This window comes from Mustela lutreola, chromosome 3 (assembly GCF_030435805.1).
Source record: "Mustela lutreola isolate mMusLut2 chromosome 3, mMusLut2.pri, whole genome shotgun sequence".
Lineage (NCBI taxonomy): Eukaryota > Metazoa > Chordata > Mammalia > Carnivora > Mustelidae > Mustela > Mustela lutreola.
Window position 1 is genome coordinate 161,023,529 of NC_081292.1, and position 26,112 is coordinate 161,049,640.

At 44.0% G+C, this 26,112-nt stretch overlaps 1 protein-coding gene across 5 annotated transcripts in view; it reads right to left on the bottom strand.

Annotated features, from left to right (window-relative positions):
• The window catches only part of FMNL2 (formin like 2), a 321,014-nt gene extending 295,255 nt beyond the window's left edge, over positions 1-25,759 (bottom strand). For all 5 annotated transcript variants that reach the window (XM_059167316.1, XM_059167319.1, XM_059167317.1 and 2 more), the window contains exon 1: positions 25,178-25,759. In XM_059167316.1, coding sequence (XP_059023299.1) covers positions 25,178-25,294 — 117 coding nt within the window. In that variant the 5' untranslated portion in view covers positions 25,295-25,759. The remainder of the gene's footprint in view (positions 1-25,177) is intronic.
• Between the last annotated feature and the right edge of the window lie 353 nt (positions 25,760-26,112).

Genomic DNA, 26,112 nt, shown 5'->3' on the forward strand with positions numbered 1-26,112 from the left:
AGCTCCTCATGGGCAACTCCTCAACACGCTCAGGCAAATAACCAAGAAAACCCAAGGCTATGAACTCGAATGTAAACAACATCGAGAACAGCAATTAACCCCAAGCTATTTGGGTCTGCTATGGCAAAACATTTAGTGTACAGTATTATCTATCAGATATCAGATACGAAATATTAAAAAGTCAGCCCACCTCTGAGACTATCGAAATACTAACTTCTCAGAAGCAACCAAAGTGAGTATCACAAGTGAGTATCACTTCAGAAACCCTAAGAAACAAGGGAGACAGATGATCAAGGGCTGACATTTGGAGGTATCTTCCGAAAAGAACTTCCAAATAGGTCAAAACCCAAAAAAAATATTATCCAGTTAAGAAATGGGCTGAAGACATGAAAAGACATTTCTCCGAAGAAGACATCCAAATGAAAAACAGACACATGAAAAAAAAAATGTTGAACATCACTCATCATCAGACAATTACAACTCAAAACCACGGTGAGACACCACCTCACACCAGTCACAATGGCTAAAAGTAACTCAGGAAACAACAGATGCTGGCAAGGAAGCAGAGAAAGGGGAACCCTCACGCCCTGTTGGTGGGAATGCAAACTGGTGCAGCCACTCTGGGGAACAGTATGGAGGTTCCTCAGAAAGTTAAAAATAGAGCTATCCTAGGATCCAGTAATTGCACTACTAGGTATTTATCCAAAGAATACTGAAAGAATTCATTCAAAAGGGCGTATGGAGGGACGAAAACAACAAAGGGGCATATGGACGCCAATGTTTATAGCAGCACTATCAACAATAGCCAAATTATGGAAACAGCCCACATGTCCATTAATTGATGAATTGATAAAGATATAGTGTATTTATACAATGCAATATTACTCAGCCATCAAAACGAATGAAATCTTGCCATTTACAACAATGTGGATGGAACTAGAGGGTATTATGCTAAGCTAAATATGTCAGGGAAAGACAAATATATGATTTCATTCATATGTGGAACTTAAGAAACAAAACAGATAAACATAGGGGAAGGGAAGGAAAAATAAGAAAAACAGAGGGAGGCAAACCATAAGAGACTCTTAATTACAGAGAACAAACTGATGGTTGCCGAAGAGAGGTGAGTGGGGGATGGGATAAATGGGTGATGAGTGTTCAGGACGCTTGTTGAGATGAGCACTGGGTGTTACAGATAAGTGATGAATCACTAAATTCTACTCAGGGAACCAATATTACACTATATGTTAACCAACTTGAATTAAAAAAAAAAAATTTTTTTTTTTTAATTTAACAGACAGAGATCACAAGTAGGCAGAGAGGCAGGCAGAGAGAGAGGAAGAAGCAGGCTCCCCGCTCAGCAGAGAGCCCGATGTGGGGCTCGATCCCAGGACCCTGGGACCATGACCCGAGCTGAAGGCAGAGGCTCAACCCACTGAGCCACCAAACAAATTCCAAATGAAATAAGAAGAGCCCTGTAACTCAGTCATCCTCCCATTTTGAGATTCAAACAGATTCTCAGGAAATGAAATAATACATAACGAGTTGATCATCAAATTTTTTTTAAGATTTTATTTGTTTGAGAGAGAGCACAAGCAGGCAGAGGAGAGGGAGAAGCCCACGTGGAACCTGACACGCGGCTCAATCCCACAATCCTGAGACCATGACCTGAACCCAAATCAAAAGACAGACACTTAACTGAATGAGCCAACCAGGGGTTCCTAATATAATCAATTTTCACTTACCAGTCAACATCTAGAAACAAAGCAAAAGGTTTTTAGAATTTAGAGAGGTTACAGCTTTACTGAAATAAAATTCAACCATTTAAAGGATATAAATCAATAGTTTTTGGTGTATTCTAAGAGTTGTGTAATGATCACCAGTCAGTTCAGAATATTTTTATCACCTCAACAAGAAATCCTGTGTCTTTGAGCAATCACACGCCCCCAATTCCCACCCAAGACTTCTCCTTCCTCCAGCCCCAAGCAGCCACTAATCAACTTCCTGTCCCTATAGATTTGCCTGTTACAGGCATTTCATAGAAATGGAATCATGTATTACGTGGTCTCTTGTGACTAACTTCTTGGGTTTAGATAATGGGTTTTTTCCCATAAGTTCATCTATGCTGTTGTGCTTAACATTACTTCAATCTTTTTATGGCCAAATAATATTCCATTTTATGGATATACCACATTTTGTTTATCTGTTCATCAGGTGATAAGACTTTAAGATTTGAGAGAGAGAGCATGTGCATGTAAGAGGGAGCACGGTGGGGGAGGGAGAGAGAGAATCTTAAGCAAGCTCCACATCCAGCACAGAGCCTTAGGCGGGGCTCGACTCTTGACCCTGAGATCATGACCCAAGCCAAAGTCAAGAGTTAGATGCTTAACCAACTGAAATATCCAGGTACCCTGAAACTGACTTTTTTTTTTTTTTTAAGATTTTATTTATTTATTTGACTGACAGAGATCACAAGCAGGCAGAGAGAGAGGAGAAAGCAGGCTTTCCAAGGAGCAGAGAGCCGGATATGGGGCTTGATCCCAGGACCCTGTGATCATGACCTGCGCTGAAGGCAGAGGCTTTAACCCACTGAGCCACCCAGGCGCCTCACTGAGACTGACTTTTAAAGAAAACAATGCTAGAGTCAGTAACTTACTGAGTTTTGTCAATAAGGGGGGTTTCCTGAAGTCCGAAGAAGCTCAGCCTGAGACACCATTAATCCTCACGGATGACTATGGAGGATTATAGCTCTGACTACTGTGAAGCCCAGGGTGCTCAGCACCTCCTGCACCACCGGAGAGAGTCTACTACCAAACACAGTATTCATCAGAAGAGACCCTAGAGTCCCTTCCAGTCCAAATTTCCTTGTCTGTAAAATACCCCAAATGATTGCACTAAGAATTAAGTCTCCTTCAGGAGTTAGCTCATTTTACCTTTGTAACAGAAAAGCAAACTGAAACCCTGGAAAAAAAGTGATTTAAAGGTTACGGCAACAATTAAAAGTAAAATTAAAAGTCAAACCTAATTCTCCTAATGCCCATTTGACTTTCATCACTGTGAACTGCCTCTTTAAACTGTATTCAACATGATCCTACGGAAATCATTTAGAATGTGGGCCAAGACTCAGCGACACAGATGTTCATCTTGGTGAAAAACTTTAAGAGGCACACAGAGAAGGCCATCCTGAGACTCAAAGCATACGGAACTAGTTAAATTAACTGTGAAATGCCCATCAATGTAACAGTATGCAAGCACTCAGAAATTCTAGTTAAAGGAAAGATGTTCATGATGTAAACATAGAGTGGAGAGTTGTGGGGGGAGGGGAAGGAAAAAAAATGAAACAAGATGAGAGGCTCTTTTTTTAAAGATTTTATTTATTTGACAGAGAGAAACACAGCGAGAGAGGGAACACAAGCAGTGGGAGAGGGAAAGGGAGAAGCAGGTTCCCTCGCGAGCAGGGAGCCCAATGTGGGGCTCGATCCTGGGACCCTGGGATCATGACCTGAGCCGAAGGCAGACCCTTAACAACTGAGCCATCCAAGCACCCCAACCATAAAAAACTCTTAATCTCACAAAACAACCTGAGAGCTGCTGGGGGGTACAGGGGTTGGGATAGGAGGGCTGGGTCATGGACATTGAGGAGGGTATGTGCTACGGTGAGTGCTGTGAAATGTGTAAGACTAAGGATTCACACACCTGTACCCCGGGGCAAATAATACAGTATACGTTAATAAGAATTTAAAAAATAAATTTTTTTAAAAAAGAAAAGAAAACCAAACCGTGCTAGCAGAATACATACCAAAAGAGTGAACAGTGCTCATCTCTGGGCAACGGAATTAGAAACATTTACACTTTGGTTGTAAAAGGAATTTTCAAGAATAAATAAAAATTATTTAGGGTTAAGTCAATCCAGCCTTCCTGGTTTAATTGTAAATCAGAAACATAAATCCTGGAAAAGGAACAATTTTTTGAGAATTGTGATACTTTGTGAAGTCCACAGATGTAAGATTTAAGCACATAGAAACAAAATATCAAACCACCTTACACTGTGAAAATATTTTAGTACTAAAGTCAAGAGGAGCAGATATGAATCAAAATACACACAAAGTAAACGAGACAACTACCTGCAAAGTTATCAGAAAGTTTTAAGAAGTATACTTGAAACAAATCAACAAGCCCCAGTAGTCACTCACAAACAGTTTAGAACAGACACCCCAAAAGGCTGCCCTGTGATTTTGGTTTCTCATTTCAGTAGAAGCATTCCACTGAGTAAAAATTAAGTTGAAGATATCAAGCAAAATTGCAAACAAAAATTTGCTAAACTATGCTATTATTATCCAGATTCCCACCACATATGCAAAACATCATATATCAGAAGACAGACATCAGAAGTCAAAGAATTAAGCAATGTTTCCTTTACTTTTAAGAGTAGTATTTCCCAGATAAACGTTTTTCTAGAAAGGAAAAAAAAAAGAGAGAGAGACTATGGATCTAAATATATTAACATACCTGCTCCATTTAAGCTCTCTTTCTCAATATCCTCTTGAGTCTTGATTCTCCACATTTATTATGCAGTCAAAACTTTTATAAAGCAAATGTTTCCAATCTTAGCATAACCACAAGGAATAGACATTGGCAACTCATCAAAGACCTACGTAGCCTTAAGATCAAATCTGAAGAGTAAACAGTTTCTTCAGTTTGGGCCTTAAGAGCAAAGGACTTTAAATGATATCTGACCAGGTGGCTTCAATACCGTATTACAAATAATTTCTGGAATTTAATCATCATCGAAGTGCATCTTCTCCATCTAAAAGAGAACCATATTTTAGAAGAATAAAACGGTATAGAAAATGGAGCACAACTGCCTTAACCAAGATGAGTATTGTTTTAAGAAAAAGTATCTTTCATTTCAATTTATAGACTTCACATACATTGGGCCCTGAATGTGAAATGTATTTTAGCATAGGTTGCAACCAAGAATTTGGAAGACACGGATTCAAGGAGTAATCTGAATTCTCGAGTGGGCCATGAATATTAGCTTCCAGAAGATAAAGTCTAACTCATATGCTAATAAGACAAAAGTGACCAAGTCTAACAAATGAGGCAGCGATTGCGCTCAGACACCTCACGGTGAACATCATGGTCCCTTCCCACACCTTACTAGGAATGAGCAAGCTGTCTCCAAAGAACATCGCTGCTACTGGGGGCTTACAGAACCCTTCCATTAGGCTTCAGTTGCGCTTTCTCCTTTTAGATGAGAAATTAACCCGAAGAGTGACATTCCACTTCAACAGGGAGCCTGCAGCTTGCCACTGAAGGATGTCACTTTTGTAAGTGACAGTTACTACAGGCCCGCCCTACCCTCACCCCGGACAACCCTACCCTCCACCTTCACCAAGGGACTGAGTGCCTAGCCGAGCAGTTGAATGAGGGCTATGGCGGTGAACGACCTAGTTCAAATCCTTCTGAATACTGATTATCCCACTAGTACTGCTACTGTTTTGAGAAATCTACGTAGTGCTCAGTCCGTAGAAAGCCCTTAGAAAGTGGGAAGGTTTCTCAACTATTGTCTTGTAAAAATAGCAAAACCCTCACCTGAGCGAGTAATCAAGGATAGAATATACAACTTTCCCCTTCCTCCAAAACTCCTCAAAGTCTTTGTAAACGGTGATGAAAATGGCTCAATACTAAGAATTCCTCTCACCAAAATAAAAGAAGGATTCGATAATGAGTACTGAAGCCAAGATGGTGCCATATGTCCAATCTCACCTCTGCCCCTGGTTTAAAACACACACACAACTTCATACTTACTTCCTGCTACACAATTCCCCAACTTCCTTTAGTATTTTTATCTGTAAAGACAGACCACCATTGCTACATCTATGAAGTTAAATGGTAAACTGAGGCACATGTAGCCTAACAGTTCAGAATGGAAACTGAGGGGGCACCTGGATGGCTCAGTTGGTTGGGCGGCTGCCTTCAGCTTGGGTCATGATCCCAGGGTCCTGGGATTGAGTCCCACATCGTGATCCCTGCTCACCAGGGACTTTGTTTCTCCCTCTGTCCCTCTTCCCTGCTTGTGTGCTCTCTCTCTCTAATAAATAAATAAAATAAAGTTAAAAAAAAAAAAAAGAATGGAAGCTGAGGTGCCAAGAAGCCTGAGTTCAAATCCTGTCACTTACCATTTGTGTGACTTTGGACAAAGCTGACCAATTTCTTTGCACCTCAGTTTCCTCTTCAGAAAGACCAAGTGACAGCATCTACTCTTTTAGGTTGTTACTAAGATAAAATGCATTAAAAGCCATCTAGTCCAGAACAAAGGTAAGTCAATAAATACTAGATGCTATTATTAAGCACTACCCAAACAATCTCAACCTACACTCCTTTTAGTCAAAGATAAAGGTCAAAATGGATGGCAACCAGTTTTTTAGTTTATGGGTCTAAATCTTATAACCAAAAATATATGATAAGCTCCTGGATGATAACTCACTTCTGTTACTCAGTCTCTAACACCACATAGATACTAAAAAATATGTAATTACTAATACATAGGCACAATCTGAGCAGCCTAAGGGATGAGCGCACTAACACCAGCTACACCAGGGGCAAAAACCCACCTAAGGGATCACTACAACGAGAATCACTCTAGTTGAAGATGGGTATACCCAGGACCCAGCAATCATACTTCTAAGCATATCATATTAAGAGGTTACACTGGGGGCGTCCGGGTGGCTCAGCTGTTAAGCACCTGCCTTCAGCTAAGGTCATGATCTCAGGGTCCTGGGATCAAGCCCCATGTTGGGCTCCCTGCTCAGCGGGAAGCCTGCTTCTCCCTCTCCCACTGCCCTGCTTGTGTTCCCTCTCTCTCGGTCTCTGTCAAATAAATAAATAAAATCTTTTAAAAAAAAAAAAGAGGTTACAGCTGTGCCTCAATTGACAAGGACTGTAGCCCTAATAATCATAGTAACATTAATTATATGCAAATAACCTTAAGTATCTCTCAATAGGGTGATACTTGATTCTCCTTCTTCACAGTGGTCATGGTCTAGAAAGTCACAGCCAACACAGCGAACACTGAACCACTGCTCGCATGGGAAATAAAGGCTTGGGTTTCTGCAAATGTCCCGTCACATCATTACGTAAAACGCTCATGTGTGTTTCTGTTTGAAGACACCGTACCTGATATCTGTCTTTGACATTAACATTGAACTCCTAGCCCACCGCTAACTCGGTCCCAAACAAAGCTTATCTAACACACGTATTTCCTCCCTAAGGCACATTTCCGTCTGCTTGAGCTTAAGAACATTAGAGAGCACCTCAGTACCAAGCTTGGAGGCCACCTTACATATTACATAGCAGAATCCCCAGCAAGAGACACAAAAATGCGAAAAAAACATGGCATTAAATAGAATGCAAAAAGGTACTCGTTTACAGTGAGAGCTAAAACAAGAAAGCAGAGCACTGCCTTGTTTGGCCTCGGCTGGGAGGTGGCGCATCGAGTGACTCAAATTTTTCACCACTCTGGGATCCACGAATGACCACAAAAGCACCCCAAGTACGGATTTAAGGGTTACAAATAAACTGTATTGAGTAAGCAAATTCGCAGATCCAGGATCCACAAATTATGAGGACCAACTGTAAATAATTTACTGTACATGCATTCTAGGGCTAGGACTCACAAGCTAAACGACCTAAAGCTGTGTGCATCAACGTGACTACTTCTCAAACCAAAGCATCAAGATCCCAAAGTACACGTGGCCTGGGATACCGCTTCTATAAACTCAAACTGTAAATTACTTTTGCCAAATGTGCACAGGAGTGACATGGGCCAAGTCAGCGCCGTTCTCCTCAGAAGAGGCAAAGAAGGAAGTTGAAGACAGAGGAGCGTGGCCTGTCACACAGGACATTTTATTTTCTCTAGGTAGGTGGATCTTTCATCCAATTACTCCATCACATTGGGACTGCTTTCTCAACAACACGTCCATTAGCGCTCCTTCTCCGTATTGGACATAAAGGTGTACGAAAGATTTCTGCCTGAAATTACAGCACATATTTGGAGCAGTGACGCCAATCACGTAACAGCATGACAGGCTACAACTATGACAAGGGTCTGTTTGCACAGAAGGAAAGGATGCCTTAAGAGAGGGAGATGAAAAGGACAGACAAACCGGTCAAATTTTTATTTCTGCTGCTCTTTTGAGGTGACAGGATTCTCTTCCCAGAAGGAATACAAGCAGCGCAGGGTGGAAAGACCCCAAAGCAAGCTTAGTCACATCAAAAGGAAAAACTCTGAGCCCTAAAAGAATTATTCCTAGGATACAAGAGAAGGTTGGGGAAGCGAAACTCGAGTCAAAACTAACGTAAAAAGAGTTCCTATAGGGACACCTGGGTGGCTCAGTGGGTTAAGCCGCTGCCTTCGGCTCAGGTCGTGATCCCAGGGTGCTGGGATCGAGTCCCGCATCAGGCTCCTTGCTCGGCCACGAGCCTGCTTCTCTCTCTGCCTCTGCCTACCACTCTGCCTGCTTGTGTGTGCGCACCTTCTCTCTCTGATAAATAAATAAAATTTTAAAAAACTAATAATCATCTGAACCAAAGCTCAATTAAAAAAAAAAAAAAAAAGAGTTCCTATAACCAAAGGCTGGGTATCACCCACCAGGGTCTTATTTTCCCCTGGAATAAAGCAGTGGCATTCTTGGGGCAATGAAAAGGACATCAAATAACTCCTGATTCTGTTTCTGCTCAAGAAGAAACTTCAGGGTGTGTGAGGCTGTGATGTTTCATTTGCAAGTCTCTTCTTTGTTCATTTTTGGCAGTTATGATCACAAGAATTAGGATAAGGTTTACCACCTCGCCAAAAATACCAATGCTGTGATTGATGTGTGATTCAAAAAAGCTGTCAAAAATGGATACTCGGAAAGGAATGAACCACATGGCTGGGCCAGGCATGCTAATATTTTTGTACCATGTTATAATCCTTTTCATCTGGACCTTCTCAGAGTTGGATTATTACTTCCTTTCATGCAATTCTAAGCTAAGGGCTACAATATACGGCACAAGAACCCTGACAGATTGAGTTCATACCTTCATTACTAAAATCCAAAAATTACAGCTATTTGATATGGAAATGGGACACCAAGAAAAGCAGGCACACAGCCTCAGCCAATGACATTTAAAGACCCTCGAGGGTCTGAGAACAGAGAGAATTTTATTTCACACTAGTCTGACAGTTCTATCAAACATTCTTTTATCTAACTTTTGAAAGTTAAAATTTAGGGCAAAAGTGACATTTATCAGCTGAGAGAAAAAGGAACAATTTTCCTCACTGGAAAGTGAGAAAGAAAGAGAATGTAGAAAGTATCTTTAGAAAAGGCAGGCTCTTGGGATGCCTGGATGGCTCAGTCAGTTAAGCATCTGCCTTCAGCTCAGGTCACGATCTTGGGGTCTTGGGATCAAGCCCCACATCAGGCTCCCTGCTCAGTGAGAGGTTGGCTTCTCCCTCTGCCACTCATCCCCTCATGCTCTCTCACTCTCAAATAAAATCTTTTTTTTTAAAAAAATAGGCTCTCACTTCTAGATGGTGATAATATATTGATCTGATTGGCAACGGGCCTATTTCATAAGCTCCACTTGGATTCAGCAAGACTGACTGTGTAGGATGCAACCCAATAAACCAATGAACCTTCTAGAAAACGTGGGGCGGGGGTAATTGGGGGAATTCAAACTATAATGACTTCATTACTTTGTTTCCTAGATGAAATGAGGTAGCAGTAGTATTCTTGATTTGAAACAAGGACGAAGCTTTTATTAAACAATGCTTATATCTCAATCAGATATGACAGAAGGCCATTGATACACAAGTTACACAAATCCTTTTTTTGCCATTATGAGAATTCAGAATAAAATCCAAATGACTCCATCCGTCCCAGAATGGAGCTGGAGCCAAACAAAACTTCAACAGCAGTTTCTTCAGAGCCCAGATGGTCATGACCTTGAATGAATTTTCTCATGTGAACTAGCTGCTTACTGGTCAAGTGGTCCACTGCATGGTGGTTGTCTGCTCCAATTATGAAAATGCTAACACTTCCATTAGGCTCTGAAATGGAAGAGTCCAATGCCGCGCTTAAGAACAGATGAAGGGAAACCTCGCTACGGTGGAATTGAGGGGCCAGAAAGGGGAGCTCTCGAAAGGTACCATTCCACATCAATTACAGAAAGACTGCCACTCACAGACCTCAACAGAAAAGCTGTCAACAGGAAAGAATCAACTACAGGAAAGAATCAACTACAGGACCCAACAGGAAAAAGTGTACACTGTATCTCCTCCAACAAATCAACCATCTCGACAACTCAGCCAATGACAAACCGTCATCACCTTGAACTCCTGCTTTTCTCCAATGGGACGGACATTCAAAACAACCCCACAGGATTTCCCCCTTCTCCATAAAATAGTGTTCCTCTCCTTTGCTTGTTGGACTTTCCTATGGTTTTGCTGTAGCTTTTATGTCCCAAATGGTAGTTTTCAATTCCCAAATAAACCCATTTTTTGCTGGCAAAATGACTGCTGCTTTATTTTTAAGGTTAACAACTGAAATATCAGACTCCTTTCTTTCCAGATAACACAAAATATAGAGGGGCCAGGGATCAAGATAAAATATCCAATTAGAAGGTACACATAATGGATAGGAAACATTAAAAAAAAAAAAAAATCAGTAAGCACAATCATAGGGTGAGTGTAGCAAGCACAAGCCACCATCAGTTCAATTCTGGGTGCTGTTTCCATTTGAACTTGATGATGCTGTAACTAAAGCCCCATTAGAGTCCAAACCCTAGCCCCTAAAGTCGGTGCTTTAATGATGTGAAATAGAAGAGGTGCAGAATAATCAGAACCACCACTTTATGTGAAGTGCTTACGGAATGTCACAACTTGACTGTACTAAGCAGTATCATTTAATATCCACAACAGCCGGAACAGGGAGCCCTTGAACTCATCCAATGGGCATGGCTACAGACTTAGAAAGACCACAACCAGCAAGCAGCAAAATCCTGAATCAAACTCCAGTGTCCTTCCAAAGACTGTACTCAAGGGGTGCCTAGGTGGCTCAGTGGGTTAAAGCCTCTGCCTTCGCTCAGGTCATGATCCCCGGGTCCTAGGATTGAACCCCGCAACAGAGAGCCCGCTTCTCCCCCCTCTCTCTGCCCGCCTCTCTACCAACTTGTGATCTCTGTCTATCAAATAAATAAAGACTATACTCAAGAAACAAGCATTCAGAAACAGTTCAGTTAAATGCCCGTTCCAGGTCTGAATGATCCAATGCCATCTCTTCCTGTGAAAAGCGTTAGGTAAGACGGCAAGCATTCTAGGCCAGTGAGTACAGCACCTGGCTCGGCTTCTGGTGCGTGCAGCCTACAAGAGCAAACCTCACAGTCCACTGCTCTTCAGGGCAGAATCTTCTACAACCTGAAATGTCGTCCCTTGGGAATGAGTACTTTCTACTAGATTCTTCCAAGCGATTTGCACAAGCACACTTACAGTCACACCTATTGAATCTTTAAGCATTCAGGCACAGAGCAGAATTCATTTTGCCTATACTTCATGAATTACAGCTTTCAGCCATACTCATAAACTTGTTCAGACTCATCAGTTTATCTAAAACGTTCTAAGACTTTACCCTTATATAGCACATTATCTATTATAGCACACGTGTATATGATAAACACCTTTACAAGTCCTCTATTATTTTCATTTTCACATCTATCTTCCCCACTATGCAGCCAACTCTACAAAGGAAGAGATGATGTTTTTTTCATTTTGCATCCCAGCATCTACACAGTGCCTGGCGTGGAGCAAACAATTTGGTGAATGAATGGGATTATATGAAATCTGCATATTAAAAATAAGCAAGCCCTGGCATCATGCTTACTAATTAACAAAAGGTAATAATGGTTGTCCCCAACACAAGGAAGCCCAAGTCTGTGGGTTATCACTGGGGGCTGATCAAAAGGCTTACTACACAGCCTTCAAGCTGTAACAACACAGCCATTTTACTAGGGACATTAAAAAAAAGAAAGGTTCAGAGACAGTTGTCTGAAAGACAGCCTTCAAAAAGCCTTCAGAGGACAACTGTTACTAGAAAAAAGCCAATTTGATCACAAGCTTACTTGGCCTTTACTATTTCAACAGTGGACAGTGGCTTATTCATCCGGTCTTATTTTATCTTTAAAAAAAAATTTTTTTTTAGAAGGATATATATAGTTACTGTTGGTTCTGAGCAGATACCAACAAAATTAATACAGGCTAAAAAGATATTGAACTTACCCTCACAGGGCTTTCAATTTACTTGGAACCATTACATTTCTATTTATCATATTTATATCCTATGTTTATAATTGGGAATCAAAACAGTATGTTAGGCCCCGCTGTAGGGCCAACGAGGTTGACTTTCAGCTTCAATGCCTTCTAGAAATGTATGTCCTCAGGCAAGTCCCTTAACTCCACTGAGTTTCTCAGACAAAGCAGGGGTGACACCACCCTCCGGGGCTCCTGAGCTACCTTTTCATGTTTTTAAAGCGATTAAAGAAATGCCCAAGAGGGACCCTACCTTGTTTTTGCTGCTATACCTGCACCAAACCCACCTTTAACTTGAGGGCTGCCTTACAATTCTAGGAAACAAATTCACACACACAAGAAACACATTCACTGATATGGATCTAAAGGCTCCCTGTGATATGAACGGAGTAAACCCACAGGAAAGCAAGATGTTGGAATCCTCCCCCCCCATCCTTCAGTCACGGCCAGAGGTTCGAGAGTTAAAGGCAGAATGGCCTGAATGCCCAGGCATCTGCACGGAAGCTTTTCTTCTGCAGCTTCTTCCTCAGTCAAGCTCAGAGATTCTCCAGCTTGAACATGTATAGGAATTTTTTCCTACAGTTGTACACCCAGCACTGTACGCGCTGTACCTTCACGGCAAATTAGAAATTTCAGGGATAATTTTAGCTCTATACGACTTTTCTTGTATTTTTAACTTCAGAATCAAAAAAACCTCCTAGATGTCCTTAAAATTAAAAGATAAATAAGATCAAGAAAAAAAAATCCAACAAGCTAGGAGCAAGCAAAAACAATGACAACAGAAACAAAAACACAAGACAAAAACGAAAAACACACCTCTCCATTCCTTGCCTGACCCAGATCTAGCTTCAAGCAGATGAAATCGGCCATTGCAAGTACCAGGCTTCAGAGGGTCTTTACTTACAAGGGATCTATCTGTTCATGCTAATCAAATAGTCCATTCTCAAACTGTTAGGTCCCACGGGTCTGGAACAGTGACAATACTGCAGTGACCACTTTTAGAAATCATCTGATTTTAAGGAGCAGCAGGGTGGTGACCGCACAAAACCACTGCCAAGAAACACCTCTGGGAGTGGGGCACCTGGGTGGCTCAGTCGTTAAGCATTTGCCTTCAGCTCGGGTCATGATCCCAGGGTCCTGGGATGGAGCCCCACATTGGGCTCCCTGCTCTGTGGGGAGCCTGCTTCTCCCCTCCCACTGCTTATACTCCCTCTCTCGCTCTCTCATCAAATAAATAAAATCTTTAAAAAAAAAAAAAAAAACACTTAGAATCACAAAAGTTCATTTGAAAGCACTTTGCAAATAGCAAAGCTCCAAGATGCCCATATTCGGAATGTTGCTCCCTTAAACTTGCCTGATTCCAAATACAACATAAGGGACATCCTACTGGAAGAAAGCCCTACACGACAGGGCTACTAACTTGATGACAGTACATCATGACACACTGATCTGGCTTACTGACAGTGAAAAACCACTGATTTTCTTGGCCATTTCACTGCCCTCTTCTCCTAATTCACCAGTTTTCCCAAAGGAGCCAAGTGAGGCATGATACCAACTTACTCTCTCTGAACTCCCAGTAATCCCGGGCACCTACTACACACAAGTGATACCGGGAATACCAGGATGAGCAAGAATCTGTTACAAAGTGTCCTTTCAACACAACTGGCAAGTTATATGCAATTAACAGTCAAGCCCAGTGTGGTCAGCTACTCAGTTCCTGTCCTGTTTCAGCCCGCATCCTATGGTGCCCTGTCCTTCTCTAATCAAGTCAGTAACTGCTGACACTCTTCCCCAGGGCCAAGCGCTGTGCTAGAGAAGGAAAAGCACCAGGGCCTGTAAGACGTGGTCCTGGTCTTCCAGGAGCGCATGATGTGAACTGGCCAATAAAACAGACGTAAACGATCGCAGAGAGTGTAATGAGTGGCTGCAAAGCGCCACATAAAAGCCTCCCTTTATTTTACAGTCACACCTCATACAACATGGTATTTAATCAAGGGCCTGATGAGCAAGAGAAATAATTCATACTATTCCTACAATAAAAAGATCAAAAAGAGGACAGTTGTTTTTCCCACCTCCCCCAAGCTGATGCTGGCCTACAGGGACACAGAGAAGAGGCAGGATTTCAGAAGAGCCTCAAAAGCTGGGTAGGATCTCAGTAAATGAGGAGCCAAGGGAGTCCCTGACATGCAGGAGAGTCACTGCAAGCCAAGGTGTAATAGAGGGAAAGTTCTGAGGACAGGGATCAAGCAAGGAACCAGAAGAGGAGAGGGGTCTGGCCAGACTGTGGATGGCTTCGATGAGAAGGCTGGGAGGGAGACGGAAGGCAGGAGAACACGGAGGGGAGCCCCTAACCACAAACAGAGCCAAAGAGCCTCTCCAGTTGGACTGATGTCTGGAATAACGGGATAGGGTTCTGATGGGAAAATGGAGCCAAAGGATGAAATCCATCATCTTATGCCTTTTAATACTTCGAAAGAATCATCAAGATAGATGGCAAAAGCTAAAGGCCAGAACTTAGGCTTGTGAGTGAATTAACATAATTTGTATCTGCAAGGGCAGAATTCCAAGTAGTGAAGCCCAAATTGCAAATGCTCCCCATTCATGCTTTACTCTAGGAATACAAATCAAAATGTCGTCTTCTCAGTATTATGAAAAACAGGCGCTATACACACACACACACATGATCCCATTAGGGTTATCAATGAGGAAGTATCTAAAAGCAGCCGGAAGATACCACAATATCAATATTTCCTAATGGTCAGGCCTCCTTGGACGGAGGAAATCTCTCAAAGGAAACAGTGGAAACCTTCTGGTTAGAGTCACTTAAAGTAAGACCACAAGGCACGATCCTGTGGTCTACTTTCTTCCACGTTAAGTCTGACCACTTGGAAAGTTCATTCAGGTGAGTGACTGTGGCCAGGGTGGCAAGGAGCCAAGGTGAACCACATATGAAGGAAAAACAGGGAAAGAGACTCCGATTCCTGATCCAGGGATTCCAACAGCATGTTCAGGTTGAGAAAATCCATCAGTCTGTACACTTAATGCTCCGGACCCATTTCTGTTTGTCTATTATTCTTCAATAGGAAGATTTTCTGAGGGACGGTTAGGAGCTACAATCCTCAAGAACAACCAAAAGATGTTTTTCCATTTCTCCATTACCCACAGAAAATTTAGAGGAAACCACTGGCATTTCTGATAATTACTGGTGAAATAACAAAAATATTGCTGTCTAATGTTAGTGAAGGACTCCATTCAATGAGGATTGGGAACTGGTAAATTCACAGATGATCCGGAGATTTCTAAACCAAACAAATGCTTTCCAAAAAGCCAGCGATTATGAGACTCAAAACTCTGAGTGTGAAGGACCTTTGGAGAGGCTGCACCCTGGCAAGCTGAATGCTTCCACAGACCCAGAAGGCCACACAGCCTGAAACATTCCCTCCCGGTTTATGAAGGGATGGCCTGATTAGTCAGCAAGGGAATGATGATTTTGTGATAAGGCCTGGGGACTCCCAATTCCAAGTGTGTAACATCCTGGTCCCAAAGCATTTGGACTGAATTGGCCTCCCAGGTTCACCAGGCAGAAGTCCCCATGGGTAACGAATCCCAATTAGTCAAGACAGCACACTATCACTAAGAGAGCATTTCCTCAGAAAAACCACGAAGGCCGACCATCCTGGGTACTTAAGGGGCCAGAAGTGAAACTAACCCACAGAACTACTCACCTGATTCACCACCTTTGCATGGGGTCTCCCCAGCTTTCCTGAAGATAACACAGGGCAGTCCAGACCTCACTGAGCAATGCTGTCATGAAACAAAATGGTGTTCTACCAACTTCTATTAGTTTTCCTACTACTTCCCTCAACATTAAAAATAATAATAATAAATTCCTAAAGGTAGATGAGCTTATTTTCAATCTTTCTCCCACTATGAAGCAGTCATCATCTTTACCTATCCCACCAAAATAAAATTAAAACTCCATTAATATTCTTTACTCTTCCGGGACGCCTGGGTGGTTCAGTTGGTTAAGCAGCTGCCTTCGGCTCAGGTCATGATCCCAGCGTCCTGGGATCGAGTCCCACATCGGGCTCCTTGCTCGGCGAGGAGCCTGCTTCTCCCTCTGCCTCTGCCTGCCATTCTGTCTGCCTGTGCTCGCTCTCCCCCCCCCCTCTCTGATAAATAAATAAAAAATCTTTAAAAATATATATATCCTTTACTCTTCCTGTATAAATCCAAACCTTCTCTTGTCCTGTTCCTAGTTACTACAATACTACAAAGTTTTATCCGGTCATAAACTCGACTACCTACATTTCCTTGCAAGATTTATTTTTATTTCTAGACGAAAATGAGACATTAATTGCTCCTATCCTCTCAATTCAAGAAACCACATATGCGGTCCTCAAATCCCAAACCACAAATGCTAAAGATTATGAATAAGAGGAATGTCTATTTGCTTATAACTGCTTGCTAAAGGAATAACTAGACTCTTGCATTGAGAACAATCGGCTCATTCTTGACCTACCATCCTATTTATCTTTCTATTCTCAAAGCTAATTGCTTATATAAGCATGCCAATTTGCCCTGATTATAGGATTCTTAATAAATGAATGTTGTTTACATTTCACAAGTGTATTTGAATTTCACTCCGGGAAGCCAAGCTCATCAAGTCTTTGTAAGTGGTAAAACCAGAGATCAAAGCAAAAGGCCTGCATTGAACCAACAAACAATTAGGCTTGAGAATAGAGGCCTAAACAAAAATACAATTGATTTATTGATTTTTCTACTCCAGAAGTACACCTTGGGGTCACTGTTCACTCTGGAGCTGTAGAACCTTCTCTGCAGATTTTCATTATGATTATACGATGATCATTTCTTAGTTAATATGTCTAACATTCAACAGGCTTTGATCCATTTTTCCATATTTCTCATCTTGGTGCTTTTGACTGCAGCAGACATCTTTAAGAGTTTGTTTTGTTTTGTTTTAAAGATTTTATTTATTTATTTGACAGACAGAGATCACAAGTAGACAGAGAGGCAGGCAGAGAGAGAGAGGAGGAAGCAGGCTCCCTGCTGAGCAGAGAGCCCTACGCGGGACTCGATCCCAGGACCCTGAGAACATGACCTGAGCCGAAGGCAGTGGCTTAACCGACTGAGCCACCCAGGCGCCCAAGAGTTTGGTTTTTCACCTCTTCTCCACTTTGACTAATTTCCCTACAATTTTTGGTACCTTTTACACAATTCTTTTCCTACTCTACCGTATTCACCAACCCAAGAGTCTATATTTTTTTGAGGCTCCCAGGTGAGGCCGATGGCACCAAGTTTGAGGACGACTGTTTCAGTTTGTCAATCCCTTTACCATCCTGCCTGAAATGAAGTGTTCAGCCAAACTCCCATGGGAAAAGAAAAAGAAAAACAAGGGGAAGAAGTCAGGTTCATGAACAAATCCCTCTCTTCAAGGCAGGCCCTGCAGGTACCAGTCAAATCTCAGGGCCCAACACCAGGCACAGAGCCAAAAATGTAAAAGATCCGACACCTTTCCAAAGGCCAACGAGTTTTTAGTATAGGCCAGGCAGGAGAGCTATCTTACCACACAGAACTCAGTCAAGAGAGATTACCTCAGCATGTCAGCTTCTGGGGCAAGGGATAGAAGGGCTAACAGCAGCTCTTCAAAGAAAAACGTGGACTAAGGTTCTGTGTGAATTCAGTCACTGAAGTCAGTTACCAGCTGCCCAAGAACACCAGAAATCTGACTGGAGGAACACCTCTGGTGTGTCCTAGAACCAAAAAAGTCTGTGGCGAGGTGGATATCTATGTATCTACTGGTCAGGATCTTTGTTGCGTGTTTTTTTAAGACAACAAGCAGAGCATACACTTCTACTGTCCACAACAAACACCGTTCTGCCTCAGGTAGGGACTCCCAGCCCTTCTGGCCCAACATCTGCGGACTAGCTCAATCACAGCTCTCGGGCCTCCCCTCCTCCCTCGACACTGCTGCCAAGTCACAGCCAACGGAAACTGCATACTCCTTAGTGTTACACTGAAAGAGAGGCTTCTGGAAAAGGGGATAGAGCAACTGGGAAGAGGAAGATCACCGGCAGCGTGAGCAGACAGGAGCAAAGAGGTGAGAGGGGTTACTGCTGCCCACAGGATTCAAGCAGGTGAGAGCTGACAAGGTGTATGAAGCCCTTCTACAGAGACCATGACCCCAAACCCAGGGGACACAGTCCTGGGGTTTGGGGGAAGGAAGGAAACATGCACCACTGTTTGTTTTTTTTTTTTCTTTCAAGATTTTATTTATTTATTTATTTATTTTTTTGATAGATGAAGAGCAGAAGGGAGAAAGAGATGCCAACTCCCTGCCTAGCAGGGAGCCCGATGCGGGACTCGAGCCCGGGATTCTGGGATCATGACCTGCGCTGAAGGCAGAGGCTTACCTGACTGAGCCCCCCAGGCATGGCCCTATTTGAGAGAAGAGCCAGCTTGTAACTCACCCTCCCTCCTAAGCAATTCAATCTGTTCTTGTCTAAGGATTCACTGCTTTGTCCATAAGAGACTTCCAGCTCCCAGCACCCTCTTGCAAAGTAGAGAAGACCACCCAGAATCAGTGCTTCTTCTGTCAGCCACTTACATGGCACCTATCACTTGCTTAAACATAAGGAAGCCCACCACACTTTATCCGTTGACCCCAAGCCCGAAGCAGGGGGGATAAAAAAGAGCACACTTCTTTAAGACCAAGGCCTTCAAGCAACAGTTTTTATAAAGTCAAATAAATCTCCAGGAAAACACAAGCCTACACTTATTTTCTTCTTGAGCCCAGGAGAAAACTACAGGGGAATCCTTCCCTACTCTCAGGTGCTAGGATTCTAGGTCCAGACCTGCACGTGGCAGGCTCACCTCAAGGAGGGCACCATGCAGGCCAGTAAAGCACCAGCCAAGTCTTGGGTTTGCAAAGAACCTCCAGTCGCCAGTATTCCTCGTCCGACTTCTGTGTGAGCAGCTCTAACGGAGAGCGCACTCCTCACCTCACTGACGATGCTAAATGTTAAAATACTTTTCCTAAAGCTTATGTGACTTTTTGTCACTGACCCTGGAAATTGTATTCTCTAGACCACACAGAATACACCTACACAAGTTCCTGCACAAAGCTCTTCAAAATGCAAAGTCAGCTAATGGATCACAGGGCGGTATGTTCTGGAAATCTTACACTCTCAAGCGCTAGGATCTTAAAAAAAAAAAAAAAAAAACTCTTCACTATCTTTAACAGTTGTGTCAAGTTGTATTTCAGTTTACTGGGGAAGAAAAATCAAGCACCAGAGGAAAACGTTTCACTTGCTCAACCTGGTGCAGGAGATAGGATTCTAGAAACTAGGTTTCCTGCCTCCCAGGCCAGCGCTATTTGCTAAGCGAGAGGACACAAGCAAAAGTAATTCGTATCACCTAAGGATGTGAGAGCATGCATACCTTTCCTTCCCAAAACCCATCTGTTTGTGTTTCTGCCAGTCTCTCACAGTAGCCAAACACATTTAGATAACAGCCTTTGATCAGCTTCTATACTAGATATCCTAAGGTACTGGCATTATGGGGGGGGGGGGGTGGAATGCACCCCAATAATAAGCATATAATCCGAAGATTGGTGAAATAAAGGAGCTCAGAGGTTTAGGACCTAGGATGAGATTGTAATGGCTCAAAGTCCCAACACGCCACCCCCTCCCCTTCTCTACCACCTTTCCCGAACAAGAGAAAGGATGTGAGGAAAGTCAGGGAGCATCTGACGACGACTGAAGCGCTCCCTCAGCCATCCATCTGCTCAGCAGACTTCATGGCAAGAGTTCTCCTTGGAAGTGGTTAAAAGGGAACACCACCTTGCAGAGGGAAATAAATGTTCAAACTTGACTTTCCTTGTCCTTTCACAAGTAATTACATTTGGGGTACATGCATTGCACTGACAGATTGTTTCTTTCTTTCCTCTGATTTTGGAAATCCTAAATTCCCAACCAAGGTGGGTCAAAGCTACCTTGATAGAAAAAACCGAAGTGCACCCTTGGACCCCATCACCCATACCGTGTTTGAGAAATGGAACAGCCTAGTGAAAATGCCCTAATGTTTGACTTTGAATGTGAAACATCACGGGCACCTCACAGCAGTCACTTGTAAGACATTTTTGCCAATTTTATACAGTCTGAAACTGGCACTTATCAGATTTAGAGATTTTTTTTTTTTTAGATGATTTTCCTGCTAGCTCTAAGCAGGTTTTTTTTCCTTCCTAGTTCAAGGGCCCCAGAAGTGTAATAAAACATAGGGTGAGGGGGCAGAGGGGAGATTCAGAGATCCAAATCTGGGTGAAAAATTCTAGATCAGTTATTCAATAACTGTAGGAGTTTAGGCAACTTAGCTCATTTTATCTCCTAGAATTCATGTGAGGATTACATGAATTTGTAAGCATAGGGTATGCTCATAGCAGGTACTCAAAATGTTTCACTTCTTCCTAAAGCAGAATGACTACATTCACCCCTCAGGGCAAGAAGGGGGGGTGGGGCTGGAAAGAAATTGACTCCAATTAATCACACACCAATGTAGTTCCCAGTATCAAACATATGATAATACTGCCCTACACCATCACTTTCTAATTGGTCTTGATTCTGTTTGCAGAGCAGCCTGATATCTGAGATCACACAGAGATACACCAGCTAAGATAGAGGGCTTAAAAGTATCCTTTCCTCCGACATTCCAAGAAAGAATCCTTGACAAAGGCACTGGGGGACTTACATTTTAGCTGCAGACTATGACTTCAAGCCAAAAATTAGTGAACAGCATGGATGATCCAACATAGAAAGAGGTATTCTCGGACAGACACTGTCATCGGTTCACCCCACCCCAAAATAAACTTCATAGCATCATCTTTGAAAATAAAGGACACAAGAGTGTGTGCACATGAGTATGTGTATTCCCAATGTTCAGGTAATGTTTAATGCAACAGAGAGCCATTGGGATATTTTATTATAAATGTGTAGGACCCCAGGGACTCCTGGGTGGCTCAGTCGGTTAAGTAGCTGCCTTTGGCTCAGGTCATGATCCCAGGGTCCTGGGATCGAGTCCCATATCAGGATCCTGGCTCAGTGGCAAGTCTGCTTCTCTCTCTGCCTGCGGCTCCCCGTGTTTGTGCATGTGTGCACACATGCTCTTTCTCTCTGACAAATAAGTAAAATCTTAAAAAAAAAAAAAAAAAGTGTAGGACTCCCAAAAATAAACACATGCCAATGTCACTAGAAATATGTGACATGTATTCATCCTAAAGGAATAAAACCAGATGAGTAAATTTATAATTTATGAAAGACTTTCATCAAACAGCGTAACAAAAATATCACACACCAAGTGCACAAAGGCGTATCACCTTACAGCTTGAAGGTAGCTACAAGGATGCAAATAGCTAAATGTATACAAGGAGTCAGTAGTACTTTGGCATACATGTGTTTTATAACTACTATAGCAATACAGAAGACAAGTTTAAGAAGGAGACTCTCCTTAGGAAAATTAATCTCCTAAGATTTAGAAACAATTTGTACTAGTCTTTAACTGCAGAAGTTCAGTAATTTAAGTCTATTTTAAAAAACATTTTCCTGGGGCACCTGGGTGGCTCAGTGGGTTAAAGCCTCTGCCTTCGGCTCCAGTCATGGTCTCAGGGTCCTGGGATGGAGCCCCTCATCAGGATCTCTGCTCAGCGGGGAGCCTGCTTCCTCCTCCCTCTCTGTCTGCCTCTCTGACTACTTATGATCTCTCTGTCAAGTAAATAAAATCTTTTTTTTTTAGGTTTTTGTTTTTTTTTTTTTTTTTTAGATTTTATATATTTGTCAGAGAGAGAGAACGCAAGCACAGGCAGACAGAGTGGCAGGCAGAGTCAGAGGGAGAAGAGGGCTCCCTGCCGAGCAAGGAGCCTGATGTGGGACTCGGTCCCAGGACGCTGGGATCATGACCTGAGCCGAAGGCAGCTGCCCAACCAACTGAGCCACCCAGGTGTCCCAATAAATAAAATCTTTAAAAAAAGTTTTCCTATTAAAAAAATCATTACTTTTTACAATTTACCCTTCCACTGATCTTAATGCTGCAATCTTTGACTCTCTCCTTTCCATTCATACAAATTAATTTTTTAGATTTATACCATTTAACTCATTTAGATTGATGAAGGGGTAGGGGGATAGTCACTGAGTAGGTCTGGTCTCGAGAGTTTTCAGAAATAGATGGACTTCTGTCATTATAATTTTTATTTACTCTTCCCCAATGCTTTAAATATTCTGGAGCTTGAGGATGGAATGCTTTTCCACGCCTGAAATGTCTCATTAATTATTGATGTAAGCCATACTCACAATGAGGTGCCTGTACACTTTCCTGCACAGTTCTACTATCTGGTTTTCCTCCCAAAAAATATATATGATCCTTATTATAGATGAAAATAAAGCTAGCATCAATAATGCCAACATGATTCCCTTTGCCCCAGGGTAAAGAATTTCTCTACATATATACTTTAAAACTTGCCACCTAAAATTTGTCCTTCTAGCTTGATCTCCAGATTTAAACGGTTTGAGTTCATTTCTTAAGCAATTCATGAAGAAAAGCATGGTTGAGACCATCACGTGTGCAACTCCGGAAAAAAAACAAAAACAAAACCAAAACTGACCTTAAGAGAAATCACCTTCACTCCTAAGCCCAGAAAGAGGGCTTCTTTCAACTCCTCTTGTAGGTTTCCAAAAAGCAGCTGGAGCTGACTACGGAGAGTTACAGTAAACACCACATCAATGTCCAAATGCATCACTAACAAGAGGGACCCCAAGCTGAGAATTTTCCCAAAAGCTTTTTCTCTATTCAAAAAAGGTCAGCCTGATATTTTTTTGTTCTTGTTTTTTGTTTATTTTGAGAGGCTTAAAATATTAAAAACAATTAAGAAAAGGACACATCCAGTAATTGTGTATGACACACAGTAGAGCAGAAGAAACCACAACAACCAACCACTGCCCCAACGAGCTTGTGATGTAGAATCATAAATGTCTACATACTAAATCTGTGACTGCTAGACTTCATAATAACACAAATCCACCATGGTAATGATGAAACATTTTTCTAAAGATTAATTCAGATCATGTGTTATTAATCAGCAGAGTAACTAAAAGCTCATGCAAAACCCGCTATCCCAATCTAGCAGAACTCAATTGCATTATTGTTATCAGGTTTTCCTGTGTCACTGGCCCTTCCATTTCAAGTACACCCACAAACACAACATCACAGGATGAAAAGACAGAAAATCCAGATCTAGGAGGTAAGAACCATGTGTCTGGAAGAAAGAGGATTTTGAATAAAAACGTTGGTCTCTGGGAAGACAGGTCAAGTACGCACCCAGGCTGCCTTGAGAAGTAATTAAGCCTATGCCTCTCCTTTCAGTGTGTCCCATCTTGCACAACAGTGGGGAGCAGCTGTGGGAGATCAGAGAAAATGCAAAGCAAGACAGGCAGCCTCCTCTATCCCCCCACTGCTACACCAGACTTTCCGGGGCCTTGAAAAAAGCTGGTGGCCTCTGTTCTTCCAAAGAGCACGAAGTTAACCTGCCATCCAGAACACTGGGCCCCCTCTCAAACTATCCCTTTAGAAAGGCCTGGAGAAAGGCAGTTTTAAATGTCCGTCTTCAGACTCAAAGTTGGGAGGTTACACACCAAAAACCTGCAGCAGACACAAAACTGGCTGCCTTGAGCACAAGTTTCTCTCGTCACCTAGCCTCCTAGAGTTTAGAAGTAACTAGCTAGGAAAAGGTAGATGGACAAGGGTAAGGAAGAGGAACGCATAGGCTCTTGCCCGTTTCCCTCCCAACATCCCTTGAAGGAGGCTGGGTCACTAAAAATCGGAAGTCTGGGGACCAGCTGCAATACAGACAGACTCTCGCTGGGTCGAGGGGGAGGCCGCCACACCCTCTTGAGCTCACAACACTGTCAAGCTCTAGCTGGGAGGGGTTCAGAAACTTAGTCCCAGCAGGAAAGGAGAGAAATGAGTCTTCGGTGTCTTGGATTTGGGAAGCTAAAAAGCTAATCGCAGATTTCGGAAGGAGCCGGGAACTTGGCTGTGCGTGCTGGAGGAGGGAAGGGGTCGCCCTTGATGTCAGAACAGTTCGAAACACGTCCCCGCAAAACTGCACATTCTTGTGGTTTAAGATTTAAGACCGAAAGGAACGAGCTGAGGCAAAGCTTCTCTCGCGCCTGGGTTTCAGATGCCCCGCTCCCAGCTTAGGGACCGGGGCGCCGCACAACCCCGGGTCTGCTTATCTTTCCCTTTCGGGCGAGCTCCCCTCCGCCAAGCCGCTAGGTCCGCCTCCAAGTTCGCCTTCGCTCGCCGCTCGCTGCCGGCCGCATGCAACCATCTGCCCCGGACCCCGCGAGGCAGCTGGTCCGCAGGGACTCGGGATTTGCGGGTTTGGGGTTTATTGTATTTTTAAACAAAAAGCCTTAGCGGCTCGCCGCCCCCTTCTCCCCGGCCCGCGCCACCTTTCCTTCACGCCCACGCCGCACCTCCCGGGCACACGCGCTGCGAGGTGCTTCTCCCGCCAGACAATGGGCTCAGGGCCGGCCAGGCAGCCCGGCCCGAGCCCCCAGCCCCATCCCGGGACCCCGAGAGGGCGGAGCACGGGGGCTAGAGGCGAACGGAGAAAAGTGAGGCTGGGGAAGCCACAAAGGGGAAGGTGGGCGCCTCCCCCCTTGGGACAGGAGGCTCGCTCCCGACGCGGGGAGAAAAGGAGGGGGCGGGGGTCAGCTGCGACTCCCCGCCCGGAGCCCCGGGGCCCCGCCGCGCACTCACCAGCACGATGGCAAACCGCTCCTCCAGTTCACCTGGCTCGGGCATCGGCAGCTTCAAAGGCACGTTGTGCGCCCTGAAATCGGTCTGCTGCGAATCCATGCTCCCCGCGTTGCCCATGTTGGCTACACGCCGGGGCTGGGGGCTACTCCGGGCCCCTCGCGTTCGCGTCGGAAATCAGAACAGCTCCCGGCGGCCGGCTCCCGCCCGCTGGCGCGACCTGCCCGGCTCCCCGCCCTCCGCTGCGCCCTGGCGAGTGTGCAGCGCGCACCGCTCCCTAGCAGCGCTCCTCGCCGAGCCGCCCCCCGGCCTCCCTCATGCTCTCGGCCGCCCCAGAGCCGTTCCGGCCTCTTTTCCTTGGGAGGGGTCGTCAGGGCGCCGGGCGCCTCTCTGCATGTTGCTCCACTGGCACGCCGCCCCCTGCCTGCGATCGCGGCCAGCGGGCGCGTGGTTCCTCGAACTCGGTGTTCCGCCGGGCCGCAGCCGCCGCTGACACTTCCAGCCCCGCGGCTGGCGAGCACAACGCTCGTTCGGCGAGCACCTCTAGCAGACAAATGCAGCTCGGCGCTCCCGACACAATGCCCCCCTCGCCCGGCCCCCGGCCCCCGCCCCCGGCCAGGCTCCGCCCACTCGCCCCGTGGACTGCCGGGACGCGTAGTTTCTGTCCAAAGTGTCCGCTCGCCGAAACCACGCCCTCTCGGCGGGACGGAGCCTGGGTCAAGCTTCAGAGGCAATCTGTGCGCTTTAGAGGCCATGGTCTGGGACCCTTTAGAACTCCCGAAGTCCAACAGGAGAAATCACTACCTCGTCTACGTCGGTTCTGACACTTAATTCGGCACACTTGACAAGTAAATGATCCAACCAATCGGTGACCGAATGCAAGCATTCTGATTCAAGTTTCAGAAGCTGGTTACCATTCAAAAGGCTCTAGTTTAACA